Raw genomic sequence first — 21,025 nt, forward strand, 5'->3', positions numbered from 1 at the left:
TACTATTTGTAAACGCAGTTGGCATATGCCCTTTATAAAGCTGGTACTAAAAAGCTCAACAATCTTTTTTTTTTTTTTTTTTTTTTTTTTTTTTTCAGGTATGACTGTTGAGGTATTGGGTACTGTCCTTGGCACAGCAATTCAAGGACAGATCGTGGGCAAGGTGGAAGAGTCATGTGTGCCTAATTCCTTCCAAAACCAATCTCTGGAAAGTGTAAACGGTTCTCAAGATCTAGGTTCTCTTACCAGCATGGTGAGTCTGAACACTGTATTAAAACATTCACAGCTCCTGCAATCGCACTCCTTTAAAAATATTTGTCTTGAACGTTGCACTATGTGTAAAGATTCTGCCATTAGATTGATTTGCGCTAAAACAAAATACCATACACTGCTATTAAATTGGCACATTTTAGAAGTCTTGGCCACATCCCTTTTACTAGACGCTTATGAAAACTGTAGAGGGAGGTGCAAGAAGTTTTCAGAACACATAATAAATATGGTGCACGGCTTGTACTGTACTTTTTTTGTCACAATTTGTGTAAGAATTCTGGCATATTTTGCTTCATAAATCTCCCCCACAGTGACTAGCTATGCCAAAGCAATACAAATCTTGTGCCTTTCCACACCCACAAATCCCCACCCGTTATAGTAACCATAAATGTAGCGATGATCCTAGCATAAACGGTAATGATAGTCATTATGTCTGTGGTATTTAAATGATCCTTAGAGGTCACATCTCCTGACATGTCTATTTTAGTATTCCCCATATAATAACAATTCTGGATCTTTTCTCCGAACTCTGCGTTGTGCATTTTCTGTTTTTCCTCCTAGTAATTTATGAATAAATTGACAACTGGGTGTTACCATTCCTCTTGTCAAAGAAGTGCGTCCCTACAACGTCTCTGTCAGCGCTGATTGGACAGTGTCAGTCTTTAGAGACACACCCACAACTGTTTACACCCAGTTGTCAATTTAGTCATAAATTAGTAGGAGCAATAACAGAGGAATGGCACAAAACAGAGGTCTAAGAAAAGGTGCTGCAGAATTTTTATTAGGACTACATGGTTTTCCTAAAACAGACATGTCAGGAGAGCTCAAATGTGTCTTTAATGCACAAATAGGACTTTTTTTTTTTTGTTTTTTATTGGTCATTACCTCTTAAACGCTATGGCCATAAGACTGAGAAAATGCATTAAGCGTGAACAATAATTGCAACACTGGTAACTATTTTTCACATCCTATTTTAGCAGGTATCTTTTGTATACATCATCCGATATCACATGTGTATTCTTAGTTGAAGTGGGCATTGATAGAACTTTTAATAGTCCATGAAATAACTAGTGGTCACAGCGTCAGGAGAACAGTGTGTTGATCTTGTTGGAGGCAGTGACTGCCTTCTTGTGATCTTGTCACTGAGGATGGGTCTGCAGAATATCAAGGAGTGTGTTTTGAATATTGCAAACAGCATGAGTTCAAAATAGTCTTGGGGGTATGGTCAAACTAGTTTAATAAAGTTGAAAATTGAGAAGTTCTACATCCTTTTTTTTGTATATGAGTCACAATGAATCACATGTTTATATCCACAGAGACAAGCCTACATGATTGCTGCTGGTGTCATCTGTGCAATTTATGTGCTATGTGCTGTTGTCCTTTCATTGGGTGTGCAGGAGAAGAGAGGTGTGTAGATCGTAGTCCCATATCTGATATCGGGTCTATTTGCTTATAGTCCTACACCTATATATACATTTCCAGTATCACATCAGCCTCTTTGTTTCTTCTACAGATTCATGTGAGCTCTTGTCTGACCAGCCTATATCCTTCTGGCAGGGCCTGAAACTAGTAATGAGTCATGGGCCCTACATTAAACTAATCACCGGCTTTCTTTTTACCTCATTGGCTTTTATGGTAAGTCCAGTCATCATACAGTTGTCATTCATATACATAGACAGTAGTGGAGTCTTGTTCATGTGTACATTACACTTTTTTTTTTCTTTCCATGCTACTATCTGGATATCCGTCCTTCTTTGTAACCTAGTTGTTTAATCCTTCAATTATCTTTCTGACACCGTTCTGGTTGAAAGCTGGCAATTTACATTAGATTGTCACAATCTACCAATAACATATATGGGTGTCATCTAACTGTCCCTCAACATCTGCTGGATCTATCATGCCCAATTGTTTGTACCGTACCCCAGAAGATAAGTGATGCCAGATGTGTCAGGTAGATGCTTATCCTCCCTCTTAATGGCAATAAAATGCATGCTTGACTGACTTAAAGGGGGTTTCCCACAATCTGTCAGAATCCCAATACCTCTCTAACTTCTGTAAATAGACTTCCACATGCCTAAAAGTACTTACAATGCGGTTTCCTTCTTCTTTTGTTTTTTCTTTTTTTTTCTTTTGAGTCCGTTTCTCCCATCAGTGCTGTGCTTTTCTCTAAGCAAACAGAGTTCTGCTGCTCAGCTCACGTGACCACTGAGGTTTTGCTAGTTATGGTAAAATGAATCTCTAGTAATGGAATACTTTTTTTATAGAAATTTTTCAATTGGTAGTTCTAGTAGATATTCTTCTGCGCACACTCAGCTGCAGCTGTCATACAGCGGCGCTGCAGAGGAGCAGCTTCTATAGGGAAAGCAAGACAGAGGTCTTCACTCCGCATGTTCGCCCTGAGGAATAGGATGGTGAAACCACGCATGAGCTGACTCTCTGCCCAGGGTGAGCTAGCGATGCCATACACAGAGTGGCGAGGATCTGCGCATGCTCGACCAGCTGAGTGAAGAACTGACAATACTGATCTAGCATGGGTTACTTTGGGGGTAGGTAATAAGAAGTGGAGTATTACAGATAAAACAATATTTGCAAATATAATGCACCAACGTACAGGGCACAATTGGCCACCATTTAGATCTTAGGCATACCCCTTTTAAGTGTGCAGTTTGGAAGTTGGGACAAATAGTTATTGGCCAAACAAGTGTAAACGTATGGCAGTAAGTATTCCATATATAAAATGACTTTGACATATGTAAAGCCCCAGTAACCGTTCAACGTATCCTTGTTTGTGAGAGATTTATCATTCTCAGAAATGATCTTTGCATAATAAAACCAGCAGCTCTGACCTACCATTGTATCAAGTCCAGACATTCCTCTTTTAACTAAATACATGGAGGGTATGTTCAGGCGATGTGGAATTGCTGCGCGTTTGCGATGCGGATTCCGCAACCCGAATCCCCAGCAATTTACAGTACAATACAGGTGGATGGGTTTTCAAAAACCATGCATGTCCAGTGGAAATAGGAGCCCTTCACAATGCATAGGATTATTTATTTTTTTCACCTCTGGAATTACCCAAACAGTACAAATCTCTCTCCTATCCGGAGTTTGCTACAATGTCTAAGTTAAAGTGTATGGGCCTGGAGTCTTGGTTGGGTAGCTCAGAGGATTGTCTACTCCTGATACAATTGTAGCAACTATTAGCTGGGAAAAGTATTAGGTCAATGGGAGGCAGAGCCGTTTTTTTTTTTTTTTTTCAGGGAGGCTTTTGGCCAGTCGCGGGCAAAAAAAAGCGGCATGTTTTTTTCTTCTAATGGTTTCCTCCTCTGACCTCTCATTTAGAATCAATGGGAGGCAGAGAAAACGCACGAAGCTTTGAGCAAAGACCGTTGCCAATAACAAGATGAGATCTTGAAAGTGATGAGTAAATAACACACGGTATATTAGAAAGTAGCATAACTCCTAATACAATGGCTAACCCCTTAACGACCGCTGTATAATCCTTTTTACGGCAGCCGCTCAGGGTAGTTCTTCTGAAGTGTCTCCATTTCACGGCGGAACTTCAGAAGTTGTTTCCCGCTAATCGGGTGCTCTGTACCTGAAGCCAAACCTGTTGCTAACGGCCTCGGGCTTCAGGGCAACAATCAAAGACCAATAGCAGTCATCCCTGTAAGAACCATTCACAGTGATCATAAAAGTAAAACAAATTTTGTCCCTCCATGTCTGTTTCGCCTCACATCTGTTACTTTGAATGACAAGAGACGGAGAGTATAATTCTGCTGTGAAAAAACCCCCACAAAATAAAAATTTCTTAACCCCTTAGTCACCATCCTTACGCATGTTTGTCGGCCACGAAGGGTCTTTATCCTCATTCAGTATTTATACCACAAGATAAACAACCTAAATTCAAAACGCAAAACAGAATGGTGAAAATGTCGTCTGTTTTTTTTTTTTTTTTTCTGTTACCCCACCAAAAAAGTTAATCAAACAGATCAACAAATTATATGTACCCCAAAATTGTGCTATTAAAAAATACATGTCGACGGAAAAATAAAGTTCTAGCTCTTTTGAATGTGACGATGGAAAAACGTAAAAATTTCTTGGTCATTAACCCCCTTCAAGACTGAGACATTTTTTTTATTTTTTCTTCATCTTTGTTTTTCACTCCTGCCTTCCAAGAGCCATAACGTTTTAATTTTTCCGTCAAGAGGTATGAGGGCTTATTTTTTTTTTTGGTAGCAGTTGTAGTTTCTATTGGTAGTATTTAGGTACTGGGAAACTGCCTAAACTACTATTCCTCGATTTTTGGGTTTTGTTTTTACAGCTTTCATCGTGCGGTAAAAACGATAACTTAACTTTATTCTGTGGCTCAATACGATTACAGAGTTACCAAATTTATAAGGTTTTTTTTTTTTCTCTCCATATTTTACAACTTTTAAAGAGATTAATAGATTTGTCGCCAATTTTTTCATCGATTGAGCAGTATGACGGCTTATTTTTTTGCGGGACGAGCTGGAGTTTTTATCGGTACCATTCTTTGGTGTATACAACTTTTTACATTTTAACCCCTTAATGACCAGCCTATTTTAAACCTTAATGACCAAGCCATTTTTTACGTTTTTTCCATCGTCTCATTCCAAGAGCTATAACCTTTTTATTTTTGCGTCGACATAGCTGTATAAGGTCTTTTTTTTTGCGGGACAAGTTGTATTTTTTAATAGCACCATTTTGGGGGACATATTATTTATTGATTTACTTTTTTTACTTTTTTTTTGGGGGGGGGGGGATAGAAAAAAACCTGAAATTTCGCCACTCTTTTTCGCGTCTTAAATCTACGCCATATACCGTGTGATATAAATAACACTAAGTTTATTCAGCGGGTTGTTACGATTGCAACGATACCAAATTTGTATAGTTTTTGTGTGTTTTATTACTTTTACACAGTTAAAACGCTTTTTTTTCAAAATTATTTGTTTTTGTGTCTCCATATTTGAAGAGCCATAACGTTTTTATTTTTTCGCCGATGCGGTTGCATGAGGGCTTTTTTTTGCGGGAAGACTTGTCGTTTTTATTGGTACCATTTTGGAGTAGATGCGACTTTTTGATCACTTTTTATCACTTTTTTTAAGTCAGGATTCACAGAAAACAGCAATTTTTCCATAGTTTTTTTTATTAAAAAAAATTACGGCGTTCACCGTGCGGGTTAAATAATGTAATGGCTTTATAGTCGGGGTCGTTACGGACGCAGCAATACCAAATATGTGTAACTTTTTTACTTTATTTTGGTTTTTTTTAATAGTAAAGCATTTTGTAAGGGGAAAAGCTGGGTTTTTCATTTTTTTACTTTTTTACTAGTCCCACTCTGGGACTATAATATGCGATTCTCCGATCGCTACTCTAATACACGGCAATACTTTTGTATTGCAGTGTATTACTGCCTGTCCGTTTAAAACGGACAGGCATCTGCTAGGTCATGCCTCCGACATGATCTAGCAGGTATTCGCTCCAGGCAGACCTGGGGGCCTTTATTAGGCCCCCGGCTGCCATTGGAGACACAGACACTCGGCGATGTTATCGCCGGGTGTCGGTGGGAGAGAGAGAGAGCTCCCTCTCTCCAAAACCGCTCAGATGCAGTGCACACTGTTGAGCCCCGCTACTGAGGGGTTAAACGGGTAAGATCGATACCTATATCGATCTCACACGGCATAGCAGGGACGCCCCCAGCCCTCATCTACCTCTGGCAGGGAGATTTGACGCTCCCTGCTCTGTTTACTTTATCCTGATGCAGTGCTGTAAAAAAGGCATATGCATCAGAATAAAGCCCGTTAGTGTCCGCCGTTAAAAGGCATATTGGCGGTCACTAACGGGTTAAGAGGGATGTTGACCAAAAAAACAGCGATTTTTGGTGTTTTAAATTTTTTCATTATTTACGACTTTCACCGTACGCGTTAAACAACTCTATTGTAATAGTTCAGACTTTTACAGATGCAGCGATACCAATTTTGTTTACTTCTGTATCATTTATTATGGGAAAAGGGTTGTTTTATTTTGAACAATTAATACATAAGTATTTTTCTTTTTTCTTTACTACTAAAAACATAATTTCACATTTTTGTTACACAGTTTATTAGGCCCCTAGGGGACCTGAACCAGCGATCATTGGATACCACTATCGCTGGTATGATATTGTAATTTTTACAGGCTTCTGTTAAGCCCTGCAACAGGCAGAATGAAGGTGTTCGTTGGGGCCTTCATTAGGCCCCTGGGCTGCCATTACAACCGTTGTCACTCCCTGATTTAGTTGCGGGGGGGGCGATGAGCTGTCGGAGTGGTCCACCCCCCCTCTTTTCAACGGCTCAGATGCTGCAATTGTGATTGACCGCAGCACTTGAGGGGTTAAACAGCGCAATCGCTGTTCCTGGATGTTAGTCCTGGGTGTCAGCTGTACACCCACAGCATATGGAGCGTGCTACAAACGTCACCCCCCCCCCCCCCACCCGGACGTAATTAAGGGTTGTCCAGGGTAAGGAGAACTTTTATTTTTTTTAAACTTGGAACAACACCACTTTGTGGACTGTCTGGTATCGCAGCACAGCCCCATTCAGTTGAATGTGGTGTAATGTGTGGACTCTTAGAGCTCAAATTCTTTAAGCTTTTCAGCAAAACCAAGGAAACTACTCATTATTCGTAGCCTTTTCTTTCCGTTCTTGGTAGCATTAAAATTCATCTCAGCAAGCCTGTCTCATTGTGTTTAGTCCACCTAAATGTTTAAAAGTATTTCATTTGTAGTGATGCGACTCATATATATATATATATATATATATATATATATATATATATATATATATAACATATTCGTACGTTTATATTGGTTTTTAGTATTTGTATATTGAAGGTAATGATAATTAAAGGGCGTCTGTGACCAGAAATTTGCCTATCAAAGCAGCAGCACAGTAATATAGTACAGCCGCACCTGAATATAACACTAAAGTTTCACCGGTCTAATCGCCTGTACTGTGCTTGTGCCGATTACATCCTACTACACCTGGGTGTAATCGGCGCATGTCAATCAAAGAAGGGAGGTAGAGCAGTTTGGACCAACGGTGACTCCCTCGTTGCGCCAAAAAGATCATTTGCATATAAGGAATAAAGTGATTATCGCTGCAACGGAGCCACTCGCCTGAATCTAACGCTGTTTTAATTTTTCAGCTGAGGCTGCACTATATTACTGTGCCGCTGTTGACAGACACCCTTTAGGTATTCCTGTTTATGTAGGACCAATATATTTTGCTTCAATGTGCATCGAATGTATTCAGTATTGATCTTGTATATCATTCCTTGTAATAACTGATCAATTTTAAAACTTGTTATATATAAAATTACGTTCCATAACTGAAAATGGATTTTAAAGTGGCTCTAAATGATAACCTAAAGAAGTCTCTCTGAGCACACAGATTCCTGAGGTTACTTAATATAAACCTTGTTCAAATTCTGTCCCCAAGTGCGGATCTCCGGACCGCAGCTGCACATCGGCAGGTGTTAGTTTACGTACTGCCTGTCGTTACAGATATGGCTATGCATCACGGATCCAAACAGCCGTCTGCACCACTTTTGGTGGCAGCGCTCTAAGCCACATACAGCATGTAAGATGTATCGAGCTTATTAAGAATGTGTAACATGTATACATGGTAACATTTCCCCCCTCCTTTCTGTATTCAAGCTTCTGGAAGGAAACTTTGCCTTATTTTTGAAATACACTCTGCAACACCGCAAGCACTTCCAGAATATTCTGCTTGTTATAATGGTGAGTACATGGGACGCATTATGACTGTTGCAGAATCCAGTTTGCACAGAATCCAGACTACCTGTCATGTGGGTTAATGTCTCTGCATGTAAAGACACTTATATATGTTACATTTTAGCAATAGTGGTTAATGCTGAATTGCTGATCAACATTCCAAGCCAAGAGCACACAACTTTTTTTTGTTCTGCCAAGACATAAAGCTATTGTAAGCTGGCAAACCTAATATTTATGCCTGTGTCCCTTCTACATTCCCTTCCTGGCAGATGGGTGAAGCCTGGGTGGAATGTCAAACGGACATTACTTTTTAACACACTGTCTGCGCCTCTACCCCTCAAAAGAAAACAAACCCTTTGTATTTTATTCCCTTATTCATTATATTCTTCATACAATTTTGGATATTGCTCTTCCTTTTCCCCTAGATTTCTGCTACACTGACCGTGCCGTTCTGGCAGTGGTTCTTGACTCGGTTTGGAAAGAAAACGGCTGTCTATTTTGGAATATCGGTGAGTAAACGTAGAGCAATATAATCTAATCAGCAGAAATCTGGAAGAAATGAGTGTATTTGGCAGCGAATTATATGCTGACAAGCCAAGCCTATTTAATGCTGACATTTTGCTGCCATCTCCTGGTCATTTCGCGAATTATAGAAAAGGCAAACCTGCAATGTGTTTCAAGTATAGCTATGTAAATTTTAACTTATGATGTTTTCTTATTCAATTACAGTCTGTTGTCCCATTTCTTATTCTTGCTGGTGTGATGCAGATCAATCTGATAGTAACCTATTTTGTTGCAGTAGCTGCTGGACTCAGTGTAGCAGCAGCATTTCTCCTGCCATGGTGAGAGAGATATATATATATTTTTTTATTTTTTTTACTTTTACAGTTACCCCTTGGTTTTTCACATTCCCTAAATGTCCTTGCGTTTGTAAGGCCGATTTCACACACTTGCTTTAAAATACACTATTTAATGGTATGCCTATCATTTCCTTGATGCTTTTAGTTCAGATATTCTGTGTGTTCCTGTATTAAAATACCAGAATCGCTAACTAATGTTGGGTTCTGGCATATTAACAGCATGTCGTATTGTATTTCTCTGCTAAGATACTAAAGCCCAGTGGGTGTGAAAAGGGTCTAACCCTTTTCTGCATTTTCGGAATCTGCAACAGAATTTATGTATTCTGTGCATTTCAATATCTCGATATATTCTGTCAAACAATATGTAAGTTACTGAGATTCTAATGTGAAGACTTTTTCCCGTTTAGGTGTCCTAAAGTACAGTTTTACCTTTTAAAGAGGACCTGTCACTAGGTCATATAAGGTGAACTTGTTAACTGACTCGAATAGCGCTGTCTCCCAGATTCCAGCGCTGTATTTCTTTTTTTCCTTGGACCTCCCGTTCCAGAGATGTGGCCCGCTGTTGTGTTGGCTCCCTATATGCTAATTTGCTGTAGTAAGCCAGTGGGATGGATCTAGCTTTCCTGCCTCCTGATGTTGACCAATTAGCATGAAGCATCTTGGGGGTAGTTCACACTCTATTGGCTAACTACAGCAAATTAGCATATAGGGAGCCAACATAACAGTGGGCCATATCTCTGGAACGGGAGGATCCAGGGGAAAAAAAACCCAGTGTTTGAATCAGGGAGACGTCACTATTCAGGTCAATAAACCAGTTAAATTTATATGACCTAGTGACAGGTCCTCTCTAACATTTTACAGCTCGATATATGCCACATAAAATGTTGTGTAATATTGCAAATATTTTGCTTTCATTTTATCTTTATCTGTTAGCTTCTTGTTCGCTTTTACCAGAGTACGTCCTGCTGACTTGCTTTGGCAGAGTTGTGCCTATTTATTTTTTTATTGTACGTATATGTAACAAATATTACAATACAAAACTGTTTACTAACAAGTACCACATACTGTACATATGATATAGCCAAGGCAAATGACAAGCAATGTGCCTCGCTCTCTATAATGAACATATACAGTACATTACCTATAACCCCCTTACCACCCCCACCTCTGAGAGTAGGGGAGAAAAAACAAAACGTTTTAATGTATGAATGTTTTTTTTAATGTCTGGAGTTACGATGCTTAAAGAGAACCTTTCACCTGCCCATTCATGTGCAGCATGTAATGGGGAGGGCTGCACAAACCCTGGGGCACTTTACTTTTTTTTTTTTTCTACCTCCCGCCGTTATTTAGATATCGGTGCCGTTCTATTTGGCACCCGATATTTAAATAGCCCCCTGAAGAGTCAATGGGGCGTGTACTGTCAAGGGGGCGTGTTACTATGTCTGTGACACTGTGTCCAATCAGATATGGACAGTGCCACAGCACGAGAGAGTGTGCGATTGCATTCTTTTCATCCAAACAGGCAAGGGGGCGTGTCAGTGCTATGGACAGAGCTGTGGAGAGGAGAGCGCGCATGTACGCTCTCCTCTCTTCAGCTCTTGAGAGATCAGTCTTGTACTTTGTCTGACGAACTGGCAAGGGGGCATGTCACCGCTACGGACAGTGTAAGAGCTGGGGAGTGCTTACACTGTCCGTAGCAGAGACATCCTTGCCAGTTCTGCAGACAATACGAGACCGATCTCTCGCACGCTCTCCTCTCCACAGCTCTGTCAGTAGCAGCAGTGACACGCCCCCTTGCCTGTTCGGATGAAAAGACTGCAATCGCACACTCTCATGCTGTGGCACTGTCCATATCTGATTGGACAGTGTCTCGGCCATAGTAACACGCCCCCTTGACAGTACACGCCCCCTTGACTATTCAGGGGGTTATTTAAATATCGGGCTGCACATGTATGAGGAGGTGAGAGGTTCTCTTTAAGCAAGGTTTCCATAATTTTGCAAGTTATTAGGCATGAGTGTTATTACAAGAGATTCCTTCATAGTGTATATAAAGTACTTTTTCTTTTCCAATCAGAAAATTTAGAAACGGGCTTTGTCATCCAATTTTTGTGTTTTCTAATTCGATATAAACGCTGCTCTATAGAGGTTTTAACATTTTTTTTTTATATTGTCGTTCCTAAACTACATAAAAACGGGTCCAAGTGCACAATATCGTTCTATAAACTATTCAGAAATTCTACTGCCTCATGTCTCTGTGGCCCGTTTTATTTTTTTTTTGTAATGGGGGTATATTGAGCTCTATGTAATAAATAGGCCCTCAGCGATGGATATATAGACATCTGAGGGACCATACGCAATATATACCAGTTCTCTACTGATACGCTGCCCAGGTCTCTATTCCATTTTCTCTAAGGTCTACCAATTCTGAATAACCTGTATTTTCTATTAAGTTTATACGCTCTTGTGCCTTTTATGCAACGGACTGTAACTGTAAGGCAGCCTGTTGTAGAATTAACTACACCTCTCCGAATGCAATGCAGCATAGTGCGTTGCTTTTGTAAAATTTCTTCTCCGCTATTAAGCGGTTGTCTTCCAGCACACTACTGTCCCCGGTGACTAATGATATGATATAACCTATATTGGTGGAAATTGTACAATTCAAACATTTTTAGAGTATGGATACATGTGCTACGATGACTTGTTGCAGCGCAGCTTTGTATTAGATGAAGTTGGTACATAGTTATTTACCATGGTCTTTCTTATCAATGCATGATCTAATTTGTGTCTGTCATTGTTTGTCAGGTCCATGCTTCCAGATGTAATTGATGACTTTGTTTTGAAGAACCCAGATTCTCAAGGACATGAAGCCATTTTCTTCTCCTTTTATGTTTTCTTCACCAAATTTGCCTCTGGGGTGTCACTGGGGATTTCCACACTAAGCCTGGAGTAAGTATGTGCAGTTTATAGTGTGACATAATGAAAGGATGTTGGAATAGGGACATGGGAAGCTATCCACCAGGCAGTGGAGGAAGGTTGTGGTGCAGCACCCACAGTCGAGCATGTGTTTTTTTTTTTTTTTTCAAGGAGCCTACACAGGTGAAGAAGCAGCAGCCGAGGGGATCCAGGAGCCATTACAGACACAGAATCAGACTGCTCCTGGATCCCCTTTACACTCCTAGTGAGATGTTGTAAATCTGACAAGATCATGCTGCTGGCAAAAATTTGTAACAGTTAGTATGATTTGGAAAAAGGCAGAAGGATCAGGCATGTTGAAGATCCTTTGTTCACACAAGAGATGAGCTGCTGCCAAAGGGGTCTGGCAGTGGCTTATTCCCCATTGAATACACGTTTACATTCGGCCAAGCGTCCGTGTATGGAAGAATTGGAAGGGCTGGCTGTCTGCAAAACAAGCGTTTGGCTGACTGATATTGTATGGGCAGCTTTACAGTAAAGAAGCCCTTCTCTGCTGGAGATGAAGCCTTTTTTCTCCAGGGATAATATAAGACGCAGTGTGAGGAGTATAACACTACTGCATGAGTTGATTTCTGAGCTTTTCTGTTATGTTGAGATTTGACTTAAGCCTTTTTATTCAATCCATTTTTCACTCTAGTTTTGCAGGATATCGGACTGGTAGCTGTGATCAGCCAGAATCAGTGGATCTGACTCTAAAGTTGCTGGTGTGTGCTGCCCCTATATTAATGATATTTTTGGGGCTATTACTGTTTAAACTATATCCAATTAATGAAGAGCGAAGGAAAGAGAACAAGAAAGCTCTGCAGCTCATCAGGTGAGCTAATGCATTTGTATTTTACATACAAGCTCTGCGTCTATAGAATATATACTAGTATATAAATATTTTTTGTTGTCGAGATCTGTGCGAATGAGTGGTTGCGGTTGGCAATGTCAAAACCGTTCAAGTCCTTGGCTTTACTGCAGTTCTAAAATAAAGAAGTTCTTATCCAGACAGAACTTGTGGAATATAAATAAAACACAACTTTTCCTTCTGAGCACTAACCAAACACCTGGTTTTCCCACCTAGTACACCATGAGTAGTGTTCCTTGGATCAGGCTTTCCACACTATCCTTGTATGGATTCCCAGGTTCTGACCTTCTCTGCACTAACTGCAGAGCCTTTATGGCTCAGTAACAAGCTCAGCAGCTTCACCGGAGCTTTATTTCACCCATCTTAACAAACTGAGTGAGATATACACCCCCTCCAGTGCTTTACCTGCTGCAGGCTTACAATATATATACACTATATGGACTAATGTAATGAGACACAGTTCTTAATCCTTGAATTCAGGTGTTTCATTCAGTCCCATTGCCACTGATGTATAAAATCCAGCCCTTACTCGTGCACTCTGCCTTTACACAAATCTATGAAAGAACTGCTCTTTCTAAAGAGAGCACTAAATGGTTGGGTGAGTTTGGTGTGGGAGAACTTTACTGGCCTTCACAGAGACCTGACCTCAACCCCATCCAACACCTTTGGGACAAACTGGAAAGTCGATTGCGAGCCAGGCCTTCTTATCCAACATCGGGGTCTGACCTCACAAATGCTCGTCTGGTGAATAAGTTATTACCACCTAATAGTAGCTACCTAATTTCCAGGAATATGCTTCTGAACCTAATGAGAGCAATTGGCATGACATTTTGTGAATTTTGAAGCGTTTTCTATTGGTTGTTTCAAGTTTACAGACATGGGTTCTGGAAGGAGGCAAAGTGGATTATTGAGGCATTCTGAGAGCCTCTAAACTACAACACAGGCTTTGAAATGGTGTGTGTGGTATAGGGCATAGATGGAGGGGGGGGGGACTAGTGGTTACACTAAGGAGTTGTGGGGCATAGGGAGAACAGAGTCAAATGTATCTGTGTGGAATTAAAATATTAGTGGATAATAAGATATGTGCGGTCACATAGGTATCCAATGTATAATATTCTGTCTGTCTTTGGATGTACAAGTGTTCATTTAACCATTGACACATTTTTCTTTATGTTCTGCAGAGATAGTGACCGGGACTCTGATTCTGACTCCATAGAGCTTGCAAGCAATGTATGACCCAGGCCGAGTGCCTTGCTGAAGTTTACACATTGGAGCTTTAGAGACATTCAATTTACCCCTATGGGGGTAGGTACCAGCCCGTGAATGACTGGTCTGCACTGTGGAGTTAACCATGTCATCCTTTGGGGGCATGTCCCTGCTCCCTGGTGCTATCTGTGCTTGGCACACTAAATGCTGCAATCCTACTGAAAATTGCACTAACATAGGGTAAATGTATTAACTGTAAATTTGCAAAATGTTTTTTAAATATATATGTGGGGAACACAAAGTAATTATTTCTATTATGCTGTACATGTGACCCTCTAAATTAAAATCTCAGCAAGTTGTGAGCACCTGCTGAATGCTAAACGTTGAGATTCAGTAATGTACATATAGGCGTTTGTGTTCCTATTGTATATAATGCTGTATATGTTATGTTTCTGTTGCCATGTACAAAGATGTGAGTACTGTATATGCAACCAAAATGGGCTGTCCAACAGCCCTAATGTGGCATATTCATAAAGAGGCGTAAGTTTAGGTTATTCTTGTATACAGATATGAACATAATGCACTGACTTTTATACATTCTTGCATTTATTTAAATGTATTAAAAAAAACTTGCCAAAATTATAATTTGGCTATTGTAACACAACTCATGGATCATTTCTAACAAACCTGTACCATGAATGGCTAAATAGTGACAAGTGACAGAACGTTCATATGTGTATCTGTGTTGCATAAAGTTTACCTTACTTTGGTACTTAAGTGACATAAAAGGCTATTTGGCCTTGTCTTGGTTATGGAGGAAAATCCAACGATTATTAAAACTATAATCCCAGCATTGAATGTACACATTGTACCTCCTGCTGTTCATCTGCCTTATTAATGGGGAGTGATGCCAAGAGTATGTCTTAGAGCACAACTGCACCTCCATGTAGAAGCGGGGTTCTTTTATATGCACAAGTTAACAGTATTCACAGCTGTGGCATTTCTTAATAAAAGGGTTTGCTCATTTAGGAGATGTTTACCTATGTGCATGGCCATCAGTCTTCCTGTCATTCTTAGGCCTCATGCACACGACCGTAGCCATGTGCACGGCCGTCATTTTTGGGTCAGCCGGCCACGGGGTGAGACCCGCGAGCCGCCTGCAAATTGCGGGCCGTGCACACTGCTGCGTGCATTATTTCCTATGAACCTGGACCGTCGGACACGGCCGTAATAAGACATGTCCGTTCTTTCTGCAGTCCAGGCTGCTGGGCCATGCACGGACCGTGGAAACCACGGTCGAGTGCATGGGCCCATAGGAATGAATGGGGCCGCAATTCTCCCGTGGATTTTCGGGTGAATTGTGCCACAAAAGCACATTCGTGTGCATGGGGCCTTATTGTAATACGTTTCATATAAATCTCCTCAGCTGAAAGTAGCTGATCACAGGGGTTAACAACTTGTTGTATAATTAAAGAGAGCTCATTTAGTCCAGACTGTAATTAGCAGTGTTAGGAGCAGAGTCCGTATGGCTTTTAAGAGCACAGTATAGCAGGAAACAAAATTTTATCCAGCGCTTTCTGTTTACTTACATCCTCATTTATTCAAGATTAAATGCTGCAGAGGTCTCAGACGCTTACGCGTTTCAGACTATTTGGTACTTAGTCAATGATGCTGTGATTTAAGAAGCGAATGGTTTGAAACACACAATCATCTGAGACGTCTCTACTCTCTTTGTCTGTTTGCAGCATGCTGTTAAATGAATCTCGAATAAGCAAAGCTGTTTTATTGCTGAAGCACTGGATAAATTATTTTATTTCCTAAGCTTGATGGTTCAACATGATTTCTAGGTTTAGGAGCCCTTTAAGCTGTGCTCCCAGCACTGTCTTCCAGGTTACATAGTAAGCTGGCTGTGTTTTGTACGGTTTTGTTAACCCTCAAGTACAAATAGAAAAAACACTAGGCATAAGAGGAGCGGTTTATTTATTGACGTTTCTGCATTTACAAGCACTTCATCAGAATGAGGGAACTACCTTTTGTACAGCTATGGAAATCTTTCTCCTAAATATTTGCTACAGACATGCATTGTATTACGCAGTATGATTGATGTGTAATCACAAACCATGTTCAGTGACTGTTTTTTATACTACAGTATTTCAAAAGCCAGTGTTGTGCAATGTATGTATAGCTTCTTGAAGGCTGTGACAATGACCTTCATTAATTTCACCTTAAATAGGGAAATCGTGCAGCAGGAGAGTTAAAGAGCACAAATCGGCTTACTTAGTCACAATGCACAATAGATTAGTTCTGTTTAATAAAAGGGTTTAAAATGCTTAAAGTCAAAAGAATGAAGGCTACCAAAAAGAAAAACGATAGTGTTGGGGGCGGGTTCACTAAGGGCATTCATGTGGCAGTTGTCCGGTGTCGTGTTATATAACAGAACACATCAGTGGCTAGAGTATGGGGCATCATGAACCACAGAAGGCACTGTCCCATGTGGAGTTTTTACCCTTTGACTTCAATGTTTTACATGTAGTGCTGCTTGTGTTGCCAAAAAGATACAATTTAACTTTGTTTCATTAAATGAACTGTCGCTCTCCTTTATAAACAGCCGGTCTATACAGTTCTCTAAACGCTGCCCTGCTACAGCTACATGCCCAACTGTGTGTATTACATGTTACCATTGTATTCCATTGATACATCAATTGTTTGGTATTGTATAAACCTCAGGCTGTTTGCTTCGGTCCGTCTTTTAGACACCGCTTAAAACCTTAATCAAGGGGACAATATATTAGTTGCTATTCCCTTTCTACCATCGGTACGCTAAAAAAGAAAAAAGTACTCTACTCTCCACTCCTGTGCTGGTGGCATGTATAGAAGGTGACATCGCTGGTCTCCACAAGATCATGGAAATCCTGTGAGGTCATCTTTAGCAGTAGCAACCACCTGACCTTTTTCAAAGGCCGTCTAGCAAGTTATGCACTTCTTTATTTAAAGGTCTAGTACAAGATTAGGATAGGATTTTTTATTTTTTTCCCTTATCCCAGAAAAAGCACTACTGTTGTCTATGGGCTGCCTGGTATTGCAGATCAGAAACGTTCACTTAAATAGAAGTGCCTCATAGCCGAACACCGCTCATAAACAATAGTAGTGACGTTTCTTGGGGGGGGAAACAACTGACTTTTTCTGTTATTCTAGACAACCCCTTTTGTTCCTTAGGGTCTATAAAACACATTCAGTGGGGTTTTCCTTTTTAATGCGGTCTTCCATGGAAAAAAAATAATCTCCCTCTTCAAAATTGTACATGTTCATCAGTAGCAGAAAATAACCAACTTCTGTCATGTTCCATAGTGTCCACAGTGTTTTTGGAAGATCTTTCTCACTAAACAGGACCGTTAAAATTACGGAGTTACCGGTCCGAATTGTATTTAATTCTACTGAATGTCTGTCCAGTGGTCTCCTGCACTTATCTACTTTGGAGGCCCATTACTGCAATCGTATGTGGAATACTAGAGAACCAGTAATTCTATTTTGTGTTTAGAGTAGTACATCTGGAATATTTGATGAGATCTCATGTATGGAAGAAACTTCATTTTTCTTTATTTTACTTGTAAGGGCTATTGGCATAACTTTTCCATGAGTCACTTAAAGTGTCCCTTTTTTATTGGATGTGTATCCCACTTGTTTTCCTACGGTTTTCTAAAATGTTAGGTATATTTATACCAGTGCCCATCCTGAATATTGTAAATCTGATAAAAAAAAAAAATGAATTGTAGTAATTTATGCTTCGTCTGTTTTCCAAAGTGAACGTGCTAAATACTTTCTGTACAATACATGTGCCAGGGCTATGTAAAGAATGGATAATAAACAGTGTGTCTTTGACAACGAGTCTGTCACAGGCAATGAAAATGTTAAAGGCGTTTGCAAACTGAGATTATCCTGTGATTGTGAAATAAATCTAAACTGTAAAAAAGTACTTTATTTATATTCTGTATAAATACAAGTGGCGACGGAAGCTTTTCACCTAAATTCAAACCCTTTTTAATGTCCAATATAAATGTAACTTTTATAAAACAAATTTTGTGGGTATGTATGTATGTATGTATGTATGTATGTATATATATATATATATATATATATATAATATAATATAATTTTTTTTCCCGTAAATATTGGTCAGGGAGTTTATTAAAGAGTATTTCCAACCAAGATGTAAAACTGGCCCTATATTAATAAAGTTCTATTTAATTTTCTTACAGGATATTGGCATTTTTTTTCTACTGTTACAGTATGTGTAGTTTCAAAAGTAGTATTAGGTTGTTAGTTCCTGAAAAGCTATGTTAAAAAACTATTGGTAAATTGTCACTTGCTTGAATTGGTTGAACATGCTGACCAGATGAAAGATGGCTGCAGCAACAAAACAGATGAAAGCCAATATCACTGAAAGCAAATTAAAACCTTTTATTTTTAAATGTTGGCGACTGCACGAACGTCGGATTTGCGTATTGCCAATTTTAAGTTTTGGGTGAAGATCTTTTAGTTGTGTGTGTAAAATTTTACATGGGGAGGTGCAGATGGTGATGGAGGTTGGAAGGGCTATGCGTTTCTATGAGGAATCTGTTACATAATTATAGGTCTATAAACCGCTTCTGTAACTTTGCCACTTCCTGGACCTAGCGTCAAAAAGAATAAGCGGTCAGGGTCCTAAATCGCAGGCACAGGAAGAAAATAGAGTTCTGTACATGGCTAAAGCTCTATTCACATCAATGTAGAAGCCTCTTAGTTTTTTGCTGGACAAAATAGTGCAGCATTCTGCATTTGTTGGCTGGAAAAACGGCGGATACCATGATAAAAACCATTAGGGTATGTGCACACACACTAATTACGTCCGTAATTGACGGACGTATTTTGGCCGCAAGTACCGGACCGAACTCAGTGCAGGGAGCCGGGCTCCTAGCATCATAGTTATGTACGATGCTAGGAGTCCCTGCCTCTCTGCAGGACAACTGTCCCGTACTGTAATCATGTTTTCAGTACGGGACAGTAGTTCCACGGAGAGGCAGGGACTCCTAGCATCGTACATAACTATGATGCTAGGAGCCCGGCTCCCTGCACTGTGTTCGGTCCACTACTTGCGGCCGAAATACGTCCGTCAATTCCGGACGTATTTAGTGTGTGTGCACATACCCTTAACGTCAATCTGTTCCATAAGGCTCTCGATCCAGCGCCTTCCGGTTTTTGGTTGTTCTGTTCCTATCGCGGAGTAGAACAATTGACAGCCTTGACACATGTGAATAGAGCCCTAGCTTACAATAAAGATGTGCTTTGTGTAAAATCCTCAGACACTTGCTTACATTGTGCCATTTCTTTGGGCGTTTTCTTTGTCTTGCACCGATCATGAGCTGTCACATTTTTTAAATTTTTTATTTTTTTATTTATTTTTTTGCTCCCACTTCTGCTTATAATACATACATTACATATTTCATTTGTAGGGGTAACCAGAGTCTGGAATAAAGTTTTGATATAAAAGGAGTGGTTGCCACTTTTAAAAACATTTAAAAGATTCTAATTTATAACATTTCCATGTGCTGGTCACTAGAGGGAGCAATTCCCAAAATTGCAGCATTGGCATGTAGTAAAGCAACCACATTGCTTTATGCTGCAAAATTGGAGAAGACACACTCGCTCTAGTGTGCTCAAACAATCTCCCTCCTTTATCCTGGCTAGGGCCAGGAGAAAGGAGGGGGATTGAATGTTCAAACCTCCTACACTGTGCCGCCATTTTTTGAGCGAATGCACAGTGTAGTAGGCTTAGATACAGTGGTAATCACATCGTAAAACACAAACTTAAGTTACCTGCTCCTGCCGCTCCGTCCGCTTCTAGTCCTTGCTTCTGAACATATGGATGGAAGCCGCGACCGGAAGTAGTCATCTTACTGTCCGGCCGCGGCTTCCGGTCCACATGAAAATGGTGCTGAATGTCGCTCAGCCGAAGACCTTCCTTTTGGACTGTGTGGGAGCGGCACATGCTATAGTGAATGGAACGGCTCCTGTTCGCATTCACTATGGGGATGTATGTGCCATATTCCATCTCTGTATGTGTCGTTAATCGACACATACAGAGATGAAAAAAATGGCAGCCCCCATAGAGAAGTAAAAGACAGAAAAAAGGAAAAGGTAAAACACAAAAAAATTACGGACGTTAATGTGGTCGTATGAACCCAGCCTTAGAAAGCTGTGGGATGGTCTCATTGAATAATGCCTGTGATTAGGAGAGTTCCAAGTTAATCTGAGTTATAGAATACATGTTAAGGGTATGTGCACACACACTAATTACGTCCGTAATTGACGGACGTATTTCGGCCGCAAGTCCCGGACCGAACACAGTGCAGGGAGCCGGGCTCCTAGCATCATAGTTATGTACGATGCTAGGAGTCCCTGCCTCTCCGTGGAACTACTGTCCCGTACTGAAAACATGATTACAGTACGGGACAGTTGTCCCGCAGTGAGGCAGGGACTCCTAGCATCGCACATAACTATGATGCTAGGAGCCCGGCTCCCTGCACTGTGTTCGGTCTGGGACTTGCGGCCGAAATACGTCCGTCAATTACGGATGTAATTAGTGTGTGTGCACATACCCTAAAGATTAATCTCCAAAAACAGTGCACCTTCGGACAATCCCACCATATATGCAGTGGATCTCCCACATTTAAAACCAGAAGGTGAGGAAGTAGGGAACACTGTGGCCAGCCTAGAAGGAACTAGCTACCAATGTAAAAATACTTTGTAATTGGCTTGGACCAGAGAAGCATTAACGGATATTTTTTGCAGTGTGCTCTGCCATATCTTGCCATTCCCTAACAGAAAAGGATGTATGTAAGTTTCTCTCCCACATAGACATGATAGTTTGTCCAATGGTGAAACCAAAAATATATAAATATTAGACGAGGTGACGACCGCCAGCATTATTTAGGCACAAAGTTTCTAATACAGTAGTACTTTGCAGGACTGACGTAGGTTTAAAAGAAGACATAAAATGTTGTATCTGATGGAAGCGAAAGATCTCAGTCC

At 40.3% G+C, this 21,025-nt stretch overlaps 1 protein-coding gene across 1 annotated transcript in view; it reads left to right on the plus strand.

The window, feature by feature from the left end:
- MFSD2A (MFSD2 lysolipid transporter A, lysophospholipid) overlaps positions 1–17,839 on the plus strand; it is a 28,343-nt gene extending 10,504 nt beyond the window's left edge. The window contains exons 6-14 of the mRNA XM_075853061.1: positions 99–253; positions 1,587–1,677; positions 1,784–1,905; positions 7,991–8,074; positions 8,494–8,577; positions 8,798–8,910; positions 11,731–11,874; positions 12,539–12,715; positions 13,933–17,839. Coding sequence (XP_075709176.1) covers positions 99–253; positions 1,587–1,677; positions 1,784–1,905; positions 7,991–8,074; positions 8,494–8,577; positions 8,798–8,910; positions 11,731–11,874; positions 12,539–12,715; positions 13,933–13,987 — 1,025 coding nt within the window. The 3' untranslated portion in view covers positions 13,988–17,839. The remainder of the gene's footprint in view (positions 1–98; positions 254–1,586; positions 1,678–1,783; positions 1,906–7,990; positions 8,075–8,493; positions 8,578–8,797; positions 8,911–11,730; positions 11,875–12,538; positions 12,716–13,932) is intronic.
- The last annotated feature ends 3,186 nt before the right edge of the window (positions 17,840–21,025 follow it).

Source organism: Rhinoderma darwinii, chromosome 2, assembly GCF_050947455.1.
Source record: "Rhinoderma darwinii isolate aRhiDar2 chromosome 2, aRhiDar2.hap1, whole genome shotgun sequence".
Taxonomy (NCBI): Eukaryota; Metazoa; Chordata; class Amphibia; order Anura; family Rhinodermatidae; genus Rhinoderma; species Rhinoderma darwinii.